We start from the raw sequence: 19,865 nt of genomic DNA, 5'->3' as shown, positions 1-19,865 counted from the left end.
AGAGTGGCTGCTTTAATGAAATCTCTACTGCAGGGGTGTCAAACTTGATTTCATTGAAAGCTGCATCAAGGTTGTGTTTGACCTCAGGGGGCTGGGGTAGGCATAGCCAGGGTGGGCATGGCCAGCTCAATGTCACTCATGTCAGGGATGCCTGTGGCGGACGGAGTACTCTGATAGTGAAAACAGGCTCCTGAGCTCCATTTTCGGCTGTGACGGCCTCTTGCAACCCTCGGCCAGTGAAAACAGAACTTGGGAGGGCTGCACGTGCCCCTCCTGAGCTACATTTTCACTGGCAGAGGCACCGCAGGCTTGTCCTTTGCTATTTCCAGGGCAGGCCCACAGGCCTGAGTTAAGTACACCATGGGCTTAACATTATTCTTAGAATTTCCAGCCAAACATTAGATGCCAAATCTCTGTAGTTCATGCCTACTTGACCTTGACCAGCTATGAGTAGCTGATATTATTAACAAAAGCACAGCTTTTACACAGGTTGTCGTCATTGATGGACCATTTATTCATCAATAATTCAAATTTATAATGGAGCTGAAATATTAACTTTACGGCTCACTTATGACTATTTATGACCTTCATGACATTTCTCAGTCATATGTCATCATTACAATACACAATGAGCTGTGACTGACCTCAGATTTCAAGAAAGTAAGCCATTTTGTTCTTCTTCACATCAAAAGCGATGTGACCATGCCTGTAGCCTGGGGCTGAGAGCTGCAGGGACATTGTGCAAACAGCTTACATATGCTCTTGAAATCCCTTATCTAATTGCTCCATTCTGCGAAGGTGGGGGAGAGAAAGAACACAAGAGATTTTTATAGGCAATTTCTCCTTTGCCTGACTCCCACTGCAGGTGCAGTTGCATTGTTCTCGATATGTAGAGAGCAAACAGCTTACTCTCTTGAAATCCCTCTCTGATCCCTCTGCTGCAGGGAGGGGGTCAGGCAAAAGAGACAGAGAAATTGTTGGGTTTGGTTTTTTGTTTTGTCTTCCATTCCCATCACAGAGTGGAAAAATTTCAAGAGATTTCAAGAGAATAAGTTGTTTGCATAGTCTGTCTCTCACCCTCAGGCTGTGCTGTGATCACATTACTTGCAAAATGACAAGACAATAAGCAGGTACTTGAGCTTTACAAAAGGAGGGGGAAGGATATAAAATCTGAAGATATGAAACTGAGGAGTCTTGTCTCTTTCAAGAGTGGCTGATCCCAATTAGGATTGTTAAGCAAGGACTCCTTATGTTTTTATGTACTTTGAGTAGAGTTGAATTGTGCAGTTTCCCATAACATAAGAAATGAATACTTTGATGTATTGGAAGTATTTGTGGAGTACTTTTTCAAAATATGAGAAAATGATCACTCATTCTTTCTGCTTATGTCAACCATTTATGTAATTATAAACAACCATAATGACAACATCAGTGAGATAATTAGTAATGTTGTTTACTATATTTAGAAAAAAAATGCTTTATTCATTGGGCTTCAAATGAGTTCACATCACTTTGCTTTCTGGATTCCAGCTGAATGTGGAAGTCAATCCTTTTATTTATTTATTTCTTAATTGATGCTGGGCATCTGTTATTCTAAGATACTTGAAAGCAAGAATTTCCAGTAAATCTTTTTTCCATGAGATTTATTTTCCAAACTAAGGCTCAAGAGATTTAGTTTAGCTCCACATATTATACAACAAGATAACCTAGGAACTGGGTACTTTTGAACTTGTCATGTTTTTCATACTCTGTCGGCAATATTATTTTTATGCTAAGAAAATAATAAATAATAAATATAGAATGTAAAGATCTGGAAGTCTCCTTGAGATCATCTCAATAATGTAATATAGACTTTTCTCCTCTGGACTGTCTGAAATGAGATGCCCAGATCTGAATGCCATATTCAAGGAGCAGAATGGACTAGAACAATGATCTAGATCGATATTTTTGAAGCTGCATCATATTATTGGCTTATACGTAGTTGGGTTCCACTATACACCCTAGTTCCATTTTGAATATCCTGCAAGTCAGTATCATTATTAAACCTATATTCATATTTTTGAGTTTTCCTAACCAATTGTAGAACTTTGCAATTGTCCTTGTTGAAATTCATCTTCCCAGTGTCTGCATATTGTTGTAGTTTGTATGAACCTCCTAAACTTTGATACTGTCTTCTGAAATATTTGCTGTATTCCTATCTTTGTGTTGTCTTCAGCCAGCTCTTCTCTATGTATTGGTTAGTATCAGATCAAGAGTAGACAGTCACAAACAATCTTTGGGAAAATAAAATAGTCAGCAAGAAGGTGGAAGATTTGGTGGGGACTTTGTGTTTTTTTTCTCTATAGATCAGGACTTAGTAGTGTTGGCCTAATTTAACATTGCTAGTAATCTAATTTTATTTGGTGATACAGAGTAAGGAATTACAGAAAATTAAGAAATTACAGAAAATTAAGAAAGCTTTGTGGCTCCATATACTCCAAACAAACTTTGTTTTCACTTCCCTGCTTTTAGCTGTTATTCCATTCATAATATATTCTGGCCAATTAACTTTTCAACATACCTGACTAAAAAACCTTTCCACACCAATGCTAGATATTTATTTCATGAGTGACAGAGAGTCTTCATGAAAAGGAAGAAGCTGTCACAAATTTTTAACACACAATCCATACTGAGGGGGAAAGGAGAAAGAAAGATACACAATGGATAGGAAAATAATAGTAGTCTACATCCAAATCAATTGGGGGAAAAAGGTTTATTCCTCTCTTTCAAATTGTTTTTCTTTGCTTTTTGCCAGCAAATCCTTATTTCTGCCTATTGTCTTAATATAGCTTTGCACGATGAATAAAATTTTATTCTCATTCTCATTGAACACTAACGAATGATAAAGTATACAAGTTAATTAAAGGGGATTTATAAAACTATGCATCAGCAGTATATGTGGCAATTCAAGGAAGCAATTCAGCCATATTTTCTCTGTACCACTTAACCAGAATATAAAAGATTCTGTTTTTAATAAATCCACTATATATATAGTATTAGATAATTATACAGAATTGCAACTGCTATTGTTTTAACAATATATTATACTCTATATCTTTTTTCTGTTATATTTTTTCATTTATTTTAAGTACTTCTTACATATTATTTTGATAATGTATGTATTCTTGTGTTTTATTCCTTTTGCTTCTTTCCTTTTTTGTTATTATTTTAAAAGCAATAAGAAATTATTTAAAATCCCTATCATAAAGAAATGTCTGCAAGGCATACATATGCTACTGCAGCTTAACTGAAAATGCCTAGAGCTTTAGAGTAGACCAGAAATGCTAAACATTATCCTTGATGATGTATGCATTTAGGGATGTGTTATTGGTACATATATGTTATTGAAATCTAGCATACTGGATCAAATATGTAGGAAATTTGTCCAGTTCATCTGATTTCTGCCCCAGATTCAACATTATGTCACTAAGAACAAGGTGTATCTCAAAAATAAGGTGTTTTCATTCAGCAAACATGACCCTCTCTCTCTTATAGTGTCTTTCACAATTTCCTTATCCCCAATTTCACTTTTCTCTATACAGATCTAAGCTCTACAGTTGAGGGAGGGCAGCAACTCCATTCAACATTGCATGCAACAAATAATAAATATATGAATTAGGGAATTACTATAGGTATATAGTTTTTAATTTACTTATCCTGTAGCAGCTTATTAGCAAATAACTAATCTCACAAAACAGGAAAGTAAATGCTTGGGCAATTGGCAAGTCAAATTTTAATTGCCATTCTGGGCAGGATTAAGTCAAGCATTACTAAAGCATTCACAGCTACTAGAACAGCTATGCCTGATAATAAGCCAGCATGTTCATAAGTAAGTCTTCAAAACAATTTTCCTAAAGCAGAAAGTCAAAAAATGAATATTCAAACATTCAGTTCAGACAGACCTCAATTTTATTAACACACTGGATGAAAAGAGAAATCTTTTTTTGTTCAGCTTCTAAAATGTCAAGCTTGAAATATCTCGAGTTATTTTGGTTCTTTTCAGTTTTTCTAGCTATATTAATTAAAAACCTTAATTATATAAGGAAGAATAGGATTGTGAAATAAGCTTTAACTACAGTGGATTTGTGTATATTTTAAAATATGGTGATGATTATGGTGCAAAGTCTTTTTCACACCCACTTGTAGTCAAGACAAAGGATCTAGTGAGATTTGTGGCACATATACATAAGATTGCATTTTCAATTTTCTTGGTGCTAGACTATTCCACGGCTTATAACCAAGGTTCAAGGATGCAATAAAAAAGCTTTTAATAAATTATGTCTAAATCCATGTTTTATTATCTTAGTAACTAATGAACACTGCTCTTATTTCAAAGAGAAACAGGCAGCTAATCATAGGATTATGTGAACTTTTAATCTCCACTTATAGAGAAAAGAAATTTCCTTCAGCAAAATAGTGGAGAAAACCAGTGGATAGTTTAGCATACGAAGATACTCTATTACTCATAAACAATGGTTCCTGTTGGTTCTAACATTTTCAAATCTGGTTGTGTAGTTTTTCATTTTTCAAATTCTTTGTTGTATCTGACTTCTTTGTACTTCCTTCCTGTATTACAAATGAATGCAATCCAAAAATTGTATTTTTATTTAGATAACTGAACTGCAGAATTCTGATTACTTTAAATACTAAACTTCCAATTTCATATTCTATAATGATCCAGGAAGAATACATTGAATAAGTTAATATGAAAATCTGAATGCACCAAACTTCTCAAATTATTAAATCAGCCTCTAACTTGGTTGCATGTACGGTAGGTGGATCACAGTTCTGAAATTCAGCCCTAAAGATAATTTACTTTTCATTTTTATCAGTAAAAGAAAAGTTAAGGAGGAGGTTCTCCTGCGAGCAGTAAAACTTGTAGCAATCAACTAAACTGAAGATCTCTTCATTTAAGGATATGGACCATAATCTACTATGTTGGCTTAGTGTTGGGTAGTAAATAAATGGTTTTGGACTTCCAGGTCTAGAGATGAGAGAGAGTCCTTATCACCCAGCCAACTTCCTTACCTAAGGGAGTCCTAGAACTTGAATCTCTCCAATACTAGTCCTACACTGATAGATGATAGATAGTTAGAGAGCTAGACAGGTAGGTAGGTAGGTAGGTAGATTAGATAGATATGGTAGGTAGGAAGGTAAGTAGATGATAGATAGATAGATAGATAGATAGATAGATAGATAGATAGATAGATAGATAGATAGATATAAATTGATAGAATAGTAATAAGTTTATTTTTATTTCTTGCTGGTTTTCCAAAATACAATATTATGATCTAAATATACTTATACAAGATCATAAAAATTAGACTGAGCTATCTTGTTAATTAAAGCATGCATGTAAATACTGTGCTATATCAAAACAAACCCAGCATTCTTTTATATTGCAATAAGACAAACATAGAGTGAACTGGAGACAAGATATAATAATGTTTTGACACCATTATCACAATAGCAATAGCTATAACACTTAGACTTATATTCCACTTCACAGTGTTTTACAGCCCTCTCTAAATGGTTTACAGAGTCAGCATATTGCCCCCAACAATCTGGGTCCTCATTTTATCAATCTTGGAAAGATGGAAGGCTGAGTCAACCTTGAGCTAGTGAGAATCGAATTTCTGGCAGTGAGCAGAGTCAGCTGGCAATACTGCATTCTAACCACTATTCCATCATGGCTCACAATACAACCAAGAATCAGTTTATTGGTAGCAGTGTCTTCACTGCTACTCTGGTTTCTTCAAAAACCAGAGGAGGGAGGAGATTCCTCCTGCTCCTTACTATTTTCTCTCCTTTCTCAAAAGGTGAGAGGAGGATAAATGTTTGGCATAGCCTTATGTTGCTTTGGCTTTTTAGACAAGGGTCAAAGTTAGTTCAAAATGTATCTATAAAGTCTAATCTCCCAGGAGATTAAAGGAGGAATAATTGGCTGTCCAGTCATCCCAGCTGCTTGTTTCCTTCTGCTGCAGGTTTTGATATTAATTTCCTAAATATTATACACAAATAAACTATAAAATAATCCCAACCCTTTGCAAAAATGTTAGCATCTGCATAGTTTACTGTGCACATGTCCAGAAAATAATGAAACTTTGAATATTTTCAAAAGGTGACAAGAATTGGGCAGAACTGTCATCCTTAATAAAGCTACCACTGTACGGAGAGAAAGAACTTTTTTTTAAATCACCAAATTCCGTGATTGTTGTTTTTGAAAAGCAGATATTTTCTCTCTTCTGGTGCAATGGCTGTTATGCTTGAGAGCACCCTTAATATTTAGAATGTTTACATATATGCAGTTGTCTGGAAGCATACTATCTACTAATTTATGGAAAAGGCCAATACACAGTAAAGGTCAACTTATGCTACAGGTTTTTTTTTAAAGAGTAGAGAACTAGCTCCTCACTCAGTTTTCTGGATTTAACCAAAAACTTATTGTGCTTTAACTTTAATCTCTTTTTATGTCCCCCTTTTTCCCTGTACTTGATAGTAGCTAATGCACTTTAATATTCTGATTCCCACCATGAAAGACTGAATTTTCACATGTGTTTCCTTTTGTGGATGGCCATATAAATCCCTTGACTGTGCCAAATATGAAAATGTTTGGCAGCAACATGTGACATAGAAATCTAATTTTAAAATAATAAATAAATCAAAATTGAGTGCATCTTCACCATGTTTTACCCGGATTTCTATTCATTTATAATAGATCCATAGTTTTTCTTCCCTTGCTTTCCTTGCCCCAATTTTCCTCACTTTTCCATATGGGGAATTATGCTGATTATTATGCCTTGACCCATCTTCCACCTGCTGCAAGAATGGGGAAGGAAGTTTTCTGCAAATTGGACTCTTCAGCATAGAAATAGAAAGTGTTGGGGCCAAGGCAGTAGCACAGTGCTAATTTTTCTTGCATAGGGTTTTTAACCAGGGGACTGGAGCCTACTCCTTATTCCTATCTTTGCCCAATCCCTGTATAAACCAGTATGATACAATACGACTAGCTGAGGAAGTCTGTACAAAATGGTGTGTTGGCTTGCCATCATTATGAGTACATGGAGGGTTTTTAAACCCAACGTAAAACTGAGAGATAGAAGAAGCACTTCTTCCTAGCCTCAAGGCACATATATTGATTGCCTGAAACATCTTTGTGCTCATCTACCAACAAGGAACAGCAAGCTGTAATTGAGAGCTGTATTCCTAGAAGCACAACAGACTCAGGACTTAACACTGGTTCCTGTACTGTCCTGATAACTTATTTATTTATTTATTTATTTATTTATTTATTTGATTTGCCAATTGTTTACAAGATAATAAGTATAAGTGTATACATAGTTGTGAATACATGAAATGGGTATATATAAGAAAAATAAAAGAAGAATAAGAGAAACAATAGGACAGGGACGGTAGGCACGTTGGTGCGCTTATGCACGCCCCCAAGTAGCCTGCTGGAGGGCCGGGATTAAACTTAAATTGTGCAATCAGAAACTTCTGCAAGGAAAGGTTGATTCCTGGAAATGCATCCAGTTAATACCATCTTGTTTAATTAGGGGTTAGGGGATAGAATGTATGTTGGAACAGGCAGAGAGGAACAGCTAAAAATAAGTGTGCCAAATATGATGGGTTGAAATAGTCACATTCCTATTTTCTGATTGTGAAATACTGATACAGTAGATATATAATATATTACTTCAACAGTCAACATTCTTCAACACAGATCACTATAATCGGGAGATCCTTTTAAACCAGATACTGCAATTAAAAGCTAGAGCTGTCAGTTGCAAAATTACTCCCCCTTCCTCCTCCACCTGCTTATCTTCTCTGCTTTTTGTGTTCCATAGAAGCTTTCCACTTTAAAAAAGCATTGTCTGTGTCTATATATTTTTTTTAAAAAAACACTGCCCAATCATTTGTGAAGGTTTGAATTTTGACTCCTTTTGATCTGGATGCCTTTGAGATCTGTCTTATTCTGATTTATTCCTCTGAAATTTAATCAGTATATAAATCTAGAGCAAAACACTCAAAGTCCTTTGCTTGTTAGCTTCACTTTCTCCCACATTTATCCATTTTAACCTTAAAGTGCTTTTCTTACACTTCACAAAGAAATTTGATAAGTTCTTATTTATAAAGGAACCACTGTAATGAATCATCTCCATATTCCACAAGATCAAATATTTATTTTTGGGATTGCTTCTCGTTTCATTAAAATTTGTCCCAAGAAAGGGTTCACCCCAAAAAGAAGTGCAAACAAATCTTTAATCATTCTCACTTACTTTCTCTGCTGTCTTTATCAGTGTTTCGCCTTTCATAGTCGCCATCTGGTGTTTTTTCATTGCTCTTCTTGTTTTTCTCACCTTTCTTGTTACCATTTTTAGCTGACAGCAGAAAAAAGAAACACATGATATTAATCCTCCCCAAATATAAAGTATCAAACAGAAAGAGGAACATAAGGAACACAATGAAAAAAGAACCATAATTCCCAGTAAAAAGTAAGTAAAGAGTTCACATTTGTCTCCCTGAGTTTTCAAAAACAGATAAACATTGGATACTTTTCAGAAAAAGGCAAAGGGAATCCTTGGGGATTCTGTGATTTCTCAACAATCTTCAGGTTAGTTTCTTTTTGTATTATCCCGGTATATCAGAATTACTCTCTAAACTATGTAAGTGCCAGAGGTGGAAAACATCATTCCAAGCAAGCAAAATGAAACAAGAAAAATAGGACAAAAACTCCCTCCTTCCCAAATGAAAGTGGTACCAATTCCATGGGGTTTTTTAATTATTATTTTGGTCCTGTATAGACTTTCATCCTCCAGGACTGATTAGCTTGCTGAAAGGTAAGGACTTCATTGAGCCAAAGTAAATTTTTCTAGCAACAATGTAGATATTTGTGTCACTGGCTTCTTTTGGGGAGTCTTTTCAACTTCTCAGATTCACCTACAGTGCTAATCACTCCTTGTTGTTTCCCACTCAGGCTGTCCAACTTTAATCCTGCTCCCACTGCTGTAGAATTCTACTTGTTACAAACAAGTTATTAAGTTTAAGAGTATTACAGGTACTTCAACACTGAAGAGAAATTAGGAATTTCAAGTAACATTAACAGATTGTTGTTTGGTAGAGAGAGACACCTACTAGGTTAGAAACTGAAAGACCATGAGGTATAGTCCCATCTAGTCATGAAAGCTGACTGGGTGACTTTGGACCAGTCACTCTATCTCAGCCCTCAGCCCTCTATCTCAGACTTCACAGGGTTGTTATTATGGGAAAAATAGAAAGAGTATTAAGTATGCTTGCTGCCTTGACTTATTTACAAACTAATAAAGGCAGACTATAAATGAATGAATGAATACATAAATAAATAGATGAAATATTGATAACATTGTTATTAAGTTCTATCCACCAGGTGAAGAAAGCATGCCAGTTGTTGCTGTTGTTGTTGTTGTTGTCATTGTTGCTGCTGCTGCTTTGTTATATTTTCTTCTTGAAGGAAGATTTGCATATTAGAATCTGGTTCACATATAGAAAGATATAGTTTATGGATGTAATCACAGGTCTACAGGGAGAAATGGAATCTAAAAGCATATAGAAAGAACTTCGGGATCTCATAATTTCCCAAATATGTCACTTTTTTGTTACTTTTGAAGCAATAAAATTAAATCTACAGTTTACAAGATAACTAGATGGGGGTTGGATCATACGACAGCACTCTTTTAGTATCTAAAAAGATGAAAATGTAGATTCCCAGAAGAATTTAAATGGAATCAGATTTCCAAGTAGAACAGACCATTTGGAGTTGAAACAATCCAAAATAAATGCAGACTTTATTCCAGAGTACCTGGTGACCACAAATGGATTCAGACAGGAGTAGGATTCAAATTTTTAACAACCGGTTCTGTGGGTGTGGCTTAGGTGGTGGGCATGGCTTTATGGTCATATGACTGGGTGGACATGGCTTGGTGGTCATGTTATTGGGTCTGGCCAACTCAATATCACTCACATCAAGGCACGCATCTCCTCGTCTGGCCTCTCATGACTGTGGCTCATGTCTGGCCTCTCATGCTGCAACAGTCATAAGTGTGAAAAATGGTCATAAGTCACTTTTTTCAGTGCCATTGTAACTTTGAATGGTCACTCCACACAAGCAAAGTATCAGCAAAGGAGGGGGAAAAAACTCCAGAGACGTTCCTGAGACAGGAAGTCTAGTCCTGCCAAGAATGTGATAAGGGTTAATGGAGAGGCAACACCCGAATGTTTCCTTCCTGCCTTCCTTACAGGATTAGGCCAGTAATTTATTCTAACAACCGGTTCTCCGAACTACTTAGAATGTTAACAACCAGTTCTAGCGAATAGGTGCGAACTGGTAGAATCCCACCCCTGGATTCAGATTTCCAGAACTAGAATAATTACTTTTGAGACTCATGAAGGAATTTGTCAATGTCATTTGAAGCCTATTTCTATGATTTTTTGAAAAATCCTGAGGGATAAGCCTAGTGCTACAGAACTAGAGAAGAACAAGTGTCCCTATCTTCAAATGAGATGAGCCGTATGACTCAGGTTATTGTATACTACATCCCTTGGCAAGAGCCAGCATAACTTTAACAAAACATATCACAACAAACCAACCTGATTTTTTGATAAAAGTAACCATGAGAATGTGGTAGGCATAGTGAATGCTTTCTTCAGCAAAGCAGTCAAGAAATCTACCTTGAGATTCTAGTGGGGAACATGAAAAATGTACTGGGCTATGTTTCTATTAGACAGATACAGAGTAGGTAAAGAATTGAGTTTTGTGAATGGTTCTGTTTCAAGACTGAAATTTGGGCAACATATAACACAGGGATTTTTTAGACTCTTTGCTATTCAATATATTTATAAATGATTTTGATAAGGGCTTAGAATAAATATTATCAAATCTGCAGACAGCACAAGAATAAGAGAAAACAGCACTTTAAAGGACAGTCTTTTCTAGATTTAGAGTGGCAACATTTAGAGAGGTTTGATAAGATGGAGCATTGTTCAAAAACCAGCAAAATGAATCTTTGCAGAAATAAAATACAACATTCTGCACTTGGATAGGAAAAATAAACAGCATGAGTGTGGGATGGAAAGGACCTTATTAGTCAACAGTTCATGCGAAAAGGATTTAGGTGTTCAGAGAGTGTCTGTCCAGAGAAAAGCAACCAATATTTTGTGGGACCTGGAAGGAGTTACAATGATGAGAGATGATTGATATGTTTGCCTGAAGAAAAGAAAACTGCAGAGAGACATGATAGCTATCTTCAATTATCTGAGGACAGTGATATAGAACAGGAGTCTCCAAACTTGGCAACTTTAAGGCTTATGGACTTCATCTCTCAGAATTCCTCAGGCAGCAATTCTAGGTGTTAAAGTCCACAAGTTTGCCAAGATTGGAGACCCCTAATATAGAAAAATAGCAAAATTGTTCAGAGTTGGAAAGGACAAAAAAGGGTGAGTTTAACTTACGAGGAAGTAGATTTGACTGGACATCAGGAAAACATTCCTAATTGGAAGAACAGTTTAAGAAGGGAACAAAGGCTGAAATAAGAGGTGGGTTCTTCATTAATGGAAGTTGATGCTGATTTCAGAGGTCTGGCATTTTTCCACACTGGACAGGGGGCTGAACTAAAAACATATTACTGAAGTAGAACTTTCTTTTAGCAATTACATTCTATTGCTTTATGATTGACTGTTAGAAAAATGCCCCCTTTCTATTCCATGATTCTATCTGAATTTTTGGTAATTAGTTTACCAAGGATGATGCTATTCAAATACAATTAACACTCTACACCAGAGGTGTCAAACTTGCAGCCCGCAGGCCAGATGTGTCATGCACTGGCTATGCCCATGCCAGTTTAGCAAAGGGAAAACGTCACATGACGATGACATGATGAAATGAATTTGACACCCCTGCTCTACACTAAATAAAAATATGCAAAAAAGAAAGAGAAAATAAAAAATGAAAATAAAGAAGTGCAGAAAAAGAAAAAATGGAAAAAGAAAAAAAAAGAAAACTCTCTTTCCCCCCCCCAGCAAATATAGTCAACATTAACAGTTTATCACCATAATCTTAAAAATCACTTCATCCTAGATCTCATTTCATCCTCTATAATAAAATCTTTAAAACTTCACTCCATCTTAATCAGTAAAAATATGTTAATGATTATCTGTAATAACAATATATTATACAAGTTACATTAATTAGCCCACTTTGAACCTTTCCTTTTACACTTTTATAACATTTTCAGGTAAACAAAATTTTAGAAGTATCGTCATCCAATCCTAATAAAAAGTCCATTAAACCTCACTGGGGATAAAATCGCATCTTCATATATATATTTGTACATCTTTTCTAATTATCAAATCATGATCTAGTTTCATTTGTAAATCCTATAAAGCTTGCAATTTTCTTCTTTAAAGGACTAAATGAGAACTCACAAAACAAACACAACCGAACCTTCTGAAAGTTTTCAATCTTTAACAAGCTGTAATAATATTAAGAAAGTAAACATGAAGCTGAATAAAAAAGTGAGGCTTGGTTGAACATTAAGTCCATAGCAGGCTATATTAGTGGCTCTGAGCTTGATTATCCCGCAACTCCCAGCAGTTTTCAAGAGGCCCAAAAATGTCAGTTCCTGACATCTACTGACAAAAAAGAAAAGAAAAAAAGAATGGAGTACTTATGGGCAATCTCAAATAAATCTCTCCTTTCTGCAGAGAGAATTTTGGCAGTCTGGATCCAGCATCCAGCTGCCTTTTAGCTGTAATGTCTCCTGCTATTAGTGTAGTAGAGTATCAATTCACCATTTTTTACTAGAAATTTCTCTGATTCTTTGTGGATACTGATGGAACCATCATAATCTTCTGCAAGACAACAGAGTTGGCATTTGATAATCATTATTTCCTGGCTTCCCTATCCCCTCCATTTAAAGGCTATTTTATTTTATTTTATTACAATGTAGAATAATTATGGGATAGTGAATTTATAGTAGATATCTCAGTTAAATGGGGAAATCAAGTGAAACATGAGAAAAAGCTGGAATTACTGTGTCAACACAAGTTTTAAAGAGGAAGCTAAGCGGATAAATGTGTGGGAGACTCCTGTTTTTTTTTTAAAGATCACCATTGTTATTACTGTCATTATTATGACATTGATCAAGATTTCCAAGCTCAGAAGTACAAATCTTGGCCATTCACAATATGTGCTTCAAATAAAACGTTCTTTTTGCTATTCTGTTTTTCTGGTGTACAGCCAAACCAGTGGCAAAAACAGCACTAAGGGCTCTCAGTATTCTGCTAAAACAATAAATCAGGTGGGGATTAGAAGATGGACAGAATGAAACTAGACACTCACTGGAGACAGTGTTGGCAGAGAACGCAAAGCTTACTATGCTCTCAGTGATATCTGGAGCATAGCTGAGTCTGATTTAAATTAAAACCAACATCAGAAGAAGCCAAGCTGTTTCCCAAGCTTTAGGGGAAATAGCTTATTTTCCAAGCATTGTTAGCCAATAGCCATATTAATACCACAATTCCAAGGTATGCATTCTAAAGACACATCCAGACAGCTGGTTTAATGTACTGTCTTTCTACCCATGACATAAAAAAGGAGGCCAGCATACATTTCCTCTGTCTTCAAAGTCAGTCCCTGTTCTATTCTGCCTTGTTAATGAGGCCAGTGAGTAGGATTGTCCTGATAGTTGACAGCAGGGCAGTTTCCCCTGCTGATGGGAAAATATCCACCTATTGTTCTTTCTAACACAGAATTGTGTTGAGGCTGAGAGAGCAGTTTTAACAGGACAGGAAGTTATTAATCTATCAAATCTTAATCTGTGGGTTAAGGAGGCTTTGTACTCTTGCTTGACCAGGAAGAACCTAGTGTACTTCTCATTCACCACCTAAAGCCCAGTGAATCAAGTACTACAAGATTTTGGATATATCAGGAAAAGTACTTCTCTCTTGCTGTAAGGAAAAGCTATACTGGGAAGTTCCCGCTTAATATAATTTGCCCCAAACTTGCTAGCTAGTAGGTACACATTTGACTTCAGATCAACCTACTGGTAAATACCATGCAGAATAATGGTGGTGGGCTATTTGAAGCAGGAGAATTCAGTGTGGTGAACCAAAACTACTGATGATGTGCCATGCCAAAGTACCATGTTACCTGTCATGTTGGGAGGGAGGACAATGCTGGCTAATGTAGCAAGACTTTCTTGCTTTGGCTAACACTGGCATTTTGAGAGGCCATTTTACCTGATCTATTGACATGTGTTTTAAACAAAAACCTTGATTATAGCTTTTAGGCCAGAGAACATGACAATAAAAATACATACACCTATAATGACAAATTAAACTAAAAGGAAACATAAAATACAATAAAACCACATAAATATATATTAATAAAGTAACAATAATACAGATCACAGTCACCAAAATTGGTAGTGATTTCAGTCATAGATAAGACAGATGACACAAAATCTGGCAACCTGGAAAGATATGTCAAGATCCTGTCAGATTGAAGTGACAGTTAAGCACTGTGTTATCAACAGTGTAGTTTTTTAAAATTGGATAGATATATATTTTCCAAGATTCCCTTTTTGGAGAGCAAAGAGCAGGTGGCCTAGGGATTCAACAGAGGCAGCTCCATTTGGGCATAAGTGCTGCTGAAAGGGATGTTTTATATCACTCCCACAGGACTGCAGAAGTTGGTGCACCCAAACTAGCCTAGGTGAAATCCAGACAAAATTTCAGTATGAGAATGGAAGCAAGATAGTGATAGCAATAGCACTTAGACTTATATATCTTTTCATAATGCTTTACAGCAGGGGTGTCCAACCTTGGCAACTTTAAGACTTGTGGACTTCAACTCCCAGAATTCCTCAGCCAGCAAAGCTGGCTGAGGAATTCTGGGAGTTGAAGTCCACAAGTCTTAAAGTTGCCAAGGTTGGACACCCCTGCTTTACAGCCTTCTCTAAGCAATTTACAGAGTCAGCATATTCCTCCCAACAATCTGGGTCCTTATCTTACCAATCTCAGAAGGATGGAAGGCTGAGTCAAGCTTGAACCAGTGGGAATTTAACTGCTGGCAGTCAGCAGAATTAGCCTGCAATACTGCTTTCTAATTACTAAGCCACCACGACTCTCAAGATAAGACAACGGGATATGTTCATTTGAGAAAAACCCATGAACTGTATAATTATTTTTAAATGAAAGTTGTTGCATAATTATAAGATAAATATTTTTATTTATTTATATATTTATAATTTATTTATTTATTGAATTTATATTGCCGCCTATTCGCCCATGGCAACTCGAGGTGGCTTACAGGATGTAAAACCATATTTAAAATAAAGAAACAATAAAAACTAATAAAAAGAATCAAATAAATTAATAAAGTACAATGGAACAAAATCTGGAAAATAAATAAATCACCCCCAACTCCCACCCCCACCTCAATAAGACCAGATCACACGAGCCATTTGATGGGCTCCATCCCACTCTGGGTTCCCCAGGCCCCCTGGCAGAACCAAGTTTTCAGTGCCTTGGAAGAGTATTAGAGAGGGGGCCATTCTTATTCTTATCTTATATTTTTGTCATTCTTATCTCTGGAGAAATGATGTTCTAGAGAGAGGGAGCCACCACAGAGAAGGCACTTCTTCTGGATCTCACCAGGTGTATCTCCCTCAGGGATGGGACCCGCAGCATTCCCTGCCTCCCCGCTTTAATGAGTCTGGTAGATGTGACCAGCAAGAGATGTTCCCTCAGATAACCTGGTCCCAACCCATGAAGGGCATTATAGATGACAACCACAGCACCTTGAATTGCACCTAGAAGCAAATCAACAACCAATGCAGCTCCTGCAGGAGAGGTGAAACATGTGCACACTGAGGTCTGCACAAAACCATTTGGACTGCTGCATTTGGACCAACTGGAGTTTCTGGATGTTCTTCAAGGGCAGCCCCATGCAGAGCTGTCTATGAAATATGAAAGACTATATAAAGAAAATAAAAAATATAAAGCAAAAGTTACTGGAGATTGCATACATAAAGAAAGAAAAAAAGAATAGAGAAAAAAAAGAATAAAAAGATTCAGTTTTCAATCTTCTTTGCAGCCAGAACAAATTTTATCATTTCTTCCCCTATAGAATTACATTATAAAGTTCCTTTCTTCCCATATTTAATCTTTTTAATTAGAAAATCCATAAATCACCAGTTGATTTTGGTCCATTTTCAACGAAAGAAATCTATAAATAGTTTCCAGTCTTTTGTAAAAAAATATTTATTGTTTATATTAACAATTTCCCAAATAAACCAGTCATGTTATGCCCATTTTGAAAGTTCTAAATATCTTTACAATAAATCAAAGTAACAATAAAACATGAAAGTGAAAATAATTGGCACCCAGTTTTCTTAACTGAGTATTATAAAAAATTACTTAACTATTGAGTAAAAGAGATATCATTATACCAACCAGTAATATTGCAGGAAACATGATCAATCTTCAACATAAATATGATTTAATAATATTTATTTATGAAAAATGATACAGTGATTTCAGTTTCTAAAATTATTCATCTGCAAATTTTGGATGGACTTGTGTATTACGAACTAAACAAACTCATTTGACAATAACTATACTAGCTTACTTCAGCAGCAGGCTTGTAATCCTGCACTTCGGATTGGCCCGCGGATAAGCGAATTGTGATTGGCCAATTCTGGCTGATCTGATTGGCTGACAACGGGCCGTCTCTGATTGGACGCTCTTAGAGCGGTTAGTTCAATTTCATTGGTTGTTGTGACAGCAGCCAGCTCTATAAAAGAGCTGCTGCTGCCGTAATTGTTGCTCTGTTCTGAAGTCACTATTAAAGAGTTGAACTGAGTCCCTATCAATGCCTCGTCTCCGTTATTGCGCCCACTCCTCCAGATCTAACATTGTGATCATTTGTAAAGATCAGTAGATTGTCTATGTTACAACCTACTTTATTGGCCTCCAAGTATCTCATTTGTTGCTAGTTTGAAGCAGAGGAGGAGGAGGAGGAGGAGGAGGAGGAGGAGGAGGAGGAGGAGGAGGAGGAGGAGGAGGAGGAGGAGGAGGAGGAGGAGGAGGAGGAGGAGGAGAATGGATGTACACTTGGTTATATTTTGCAAATAGTACACTATCATAATTTTTTAAGAAACAGAATTCTTGAATTCAAATATGCTACCTACCACTTCCACTGTTTTGAATCTAACAATTGTTCTTGCCTTAAAATAATTTTAAAATAGGTACTCTACCTCAGAGTTCCTCAACCTTTCCAGCTTTGCAGACCAGCCCGGTGGGGAGGAGGGGGCAGGGGAGTTGGTTCTGTGGGAGAAGGTCCATTTGCATGAGTGGTGTGCATGCATGCATGCCTCTCATGCAAATGGAGTACTTGTGCAAGTGGGGATGTGCGTGCAACTGCATGTACTCGCCTTCCTTTTCTGTGGCCAGTTACAAATAGCTTAGAGCCCACTAGTGGGCCACAACCCAGAGATTGGGGACATCTGCTCTACCTTACTAATCAAAATTTATAGTAATTCATGGAATTAGATATTGAAAGAGTTGAACTCAATGTAATTTCTGTTCCAGTAAATGCTATTCCCTTTTGTTTGGGATAATTTGTGAAAACCAAATTTATTGGGCACAAGTTTTGGTTTCAGGGTATATCAACTGTTACAAACTAATAAACTCATTCGTCAAAAACTATACTAGCTTACTTCAGCAGCAGGCTTGTAAGCCTGCACTTCTGATTGGCCCGCGGATAAGCGAATCGTGATTGGCCGATTCTGGCTGACCTGATTGGCTGACAACGGGCCATCGCCGATTGGGCGCTTTTAGAGCGGTTACTTCAATTTCATTGGTTGTTGTGACAGCAGCTAGCTCTATAAAAGACTGCTGCTGCCCTAAGTTGCTGGGTTCCAAGTCACTATTAGAGTTGAGCTGAGTTCAATGCGCCCTCCGCTGCGCCCTCCTCCAGATCTAACACTGGCGACGAGGATGGGATACGGAGACGATAGAGCTGACTGAGCACTCGCTGAGCACCGAACAGAGCACGTGGCTAAGAGAGTGCCAACAACAGCAAGATGGCCAGCGGCGCCGTACCACCCGCTCCATTTGACCCGGCTAATGAAGACTGGGACTCGTATATAGACAGGTTCCAGATGTTCCTGGAGACCAACAACCTGAAAGACGCTGCGCCTGGCAAGAAACAAGCGATCTTCCTGACCCATTGCGGGCCTGCCATTTTAAAAATGGCTAAGGCACTTGCTAAACCAGCAGAAATTAAAACAATGGATTGGGATACTCTCGCACCGATCCTCCGAGCCCATTATGCACCCGCGGTACCAATGCTTATCCGAAGGCACAAATTTTACCAGAGGGACCAACGGAAAAATGAGAGCGTTGGGGACTTCATCGCTGACCTCCGGAACCTGGGAGGCCTCTGTGGTTTCGCAAACCTCGAGGAAGCCATGAGAGACCGCATAGTTCTGGGATTAGATAACCACACTGCGCAGAGCAAGATCATGGCTAAAGGGGACATCGACCTCGCAGATGTCATCGCCGACGCTACTGCAGCAGAAGCAACCAGGAAATTGGCCGCTCGAATGCGCTGCACCAACGCACCGCTCCGCCAACTCGCCAGTGACACTACGCCTTTTTCCGAGAGGCACTCAACAACGGCTCACCATGAATACCTCGAATCCTCGTCTGATAGTGAGGAAGAAGAGGTCAACCGACTCAGGTCAGAGCGAGACCAGCGAGACCAGAAGAGCCAGAAACCTGCACATCAATGCGCCGGTTGCGGGGCCAATCACCTGCGATCGGACTGCAAATTCTTCGACACACTCTGCCGTTCCTGTCGAAAGAGGGGCCACATCGCAAAGGTTTGCAGAAGCAAGCGAGCGTCAAGCCCAATCCGAAGAACAACGAGCAGCCCACCTGTAAATCAGAACCGTCTGAATCACCAATGGAACCACTATCACTACAGAAATCGAGCGCCTGCTGCGTCAGCTAGGCGAGAAGAGGCGCATCAAACCATTACCATTGGTCACGCATCATCCTTGGATGCAAGAAAGATCTGAGTGAAGGTCGCCATTGAGAATCGTCCATGCGTAATGGAAGTAGACTCGGGGTCGTCCCTATCGATGGTCTCGTGGAAAACCTTCAAGCAGCTGATCCCTGACATCCGTCGCCAGGACCTCAGCACCCAAAAAATCATATTACGGGACTACCAGGGAAACAGGATTCCCGCTGCCGGTTCCTGCCACGTCCAGGTGTCTTTCAGAGACCGCACCGCAACTCTACTTATTACCATCGTCGATCGAGACCGACCCAGCTTGTTGGGGTTACAGTGGTTCGCTCCACTGGGAATTGAACTAGCGGGCATTCACCAGACCGGCAACAGCGATTGGGAAGTGGCCCTCGTCCAGGAATTTCAGGACGTGTTCACCGAGAAACTAGGCAAGTACAAGGGATCCCCCATATCCTTTAGCCTCAACCCCGATGTTGCACCCATCCGCCTTAAGCCTCGTTGAGTGCCTTTCGCACTCAAGCCAAAGATTGATGAACAATTGGACAAATTAATAGCTCAGGGGGTGTTAGAACCGATCGATCACGCCCGTTGGGAAACCCCGATTGTAACTCCCATAAAGCCTGATGGATCGATAAGAATTTGTGGGGATTACCGGGCCACCCTAAATCACGCACTTCAGCAGAGCGCTTACCCGATACCTGTGGTCCAACATCTTCTTCACTCTCTGGGTGGCAGAAAAATATTTGCAAAATTG

General features: G+C 38.1%; 1 protein-coding gene across 2 annotated transcripts in view; it reads right to left on the bottom strand.

Annotated features, from left to right (window-relative positions):
* Positions 1–19,865, bottom strand: part of CPXM2 (carboxypeptidase X, M14 family member 2) — a 112,493-nt gene that overhangs the window by 75,031 nt on the left and 17,597 nt on the right. For both annotated transcript variants that reach the window (XM_026669135.2, XM_087964356.1), the window contains exon 2: positions 8,319–8,420. In XM_026669135.2, the coding sequence (XP_026524920.1) occupies positions 8,319–8,420 (102 nt within the window). The remainder of the gene's footprint in view (positions 1–8,318; positions 8,421–19,865) is intronic.

This window comes from Notechis scutatus, chromosome 4 (genome assembly GCF_049901735.1).
Source record: "Notechis scutatus isolate UNSWTSFEM ecotype Mainland chromosome 4, rNotScu1.2, whole genome shotgun sequence".
NCBI classification, from domain to species: Eukaryota; Metazoa; Chordata; class Lepidosauria; order Squamata; family Elapidae; genus Notechis; species Notechis scutatus.
This window is presented reverse-complemented; position numbering and strand designations above follow the sequence as displayed.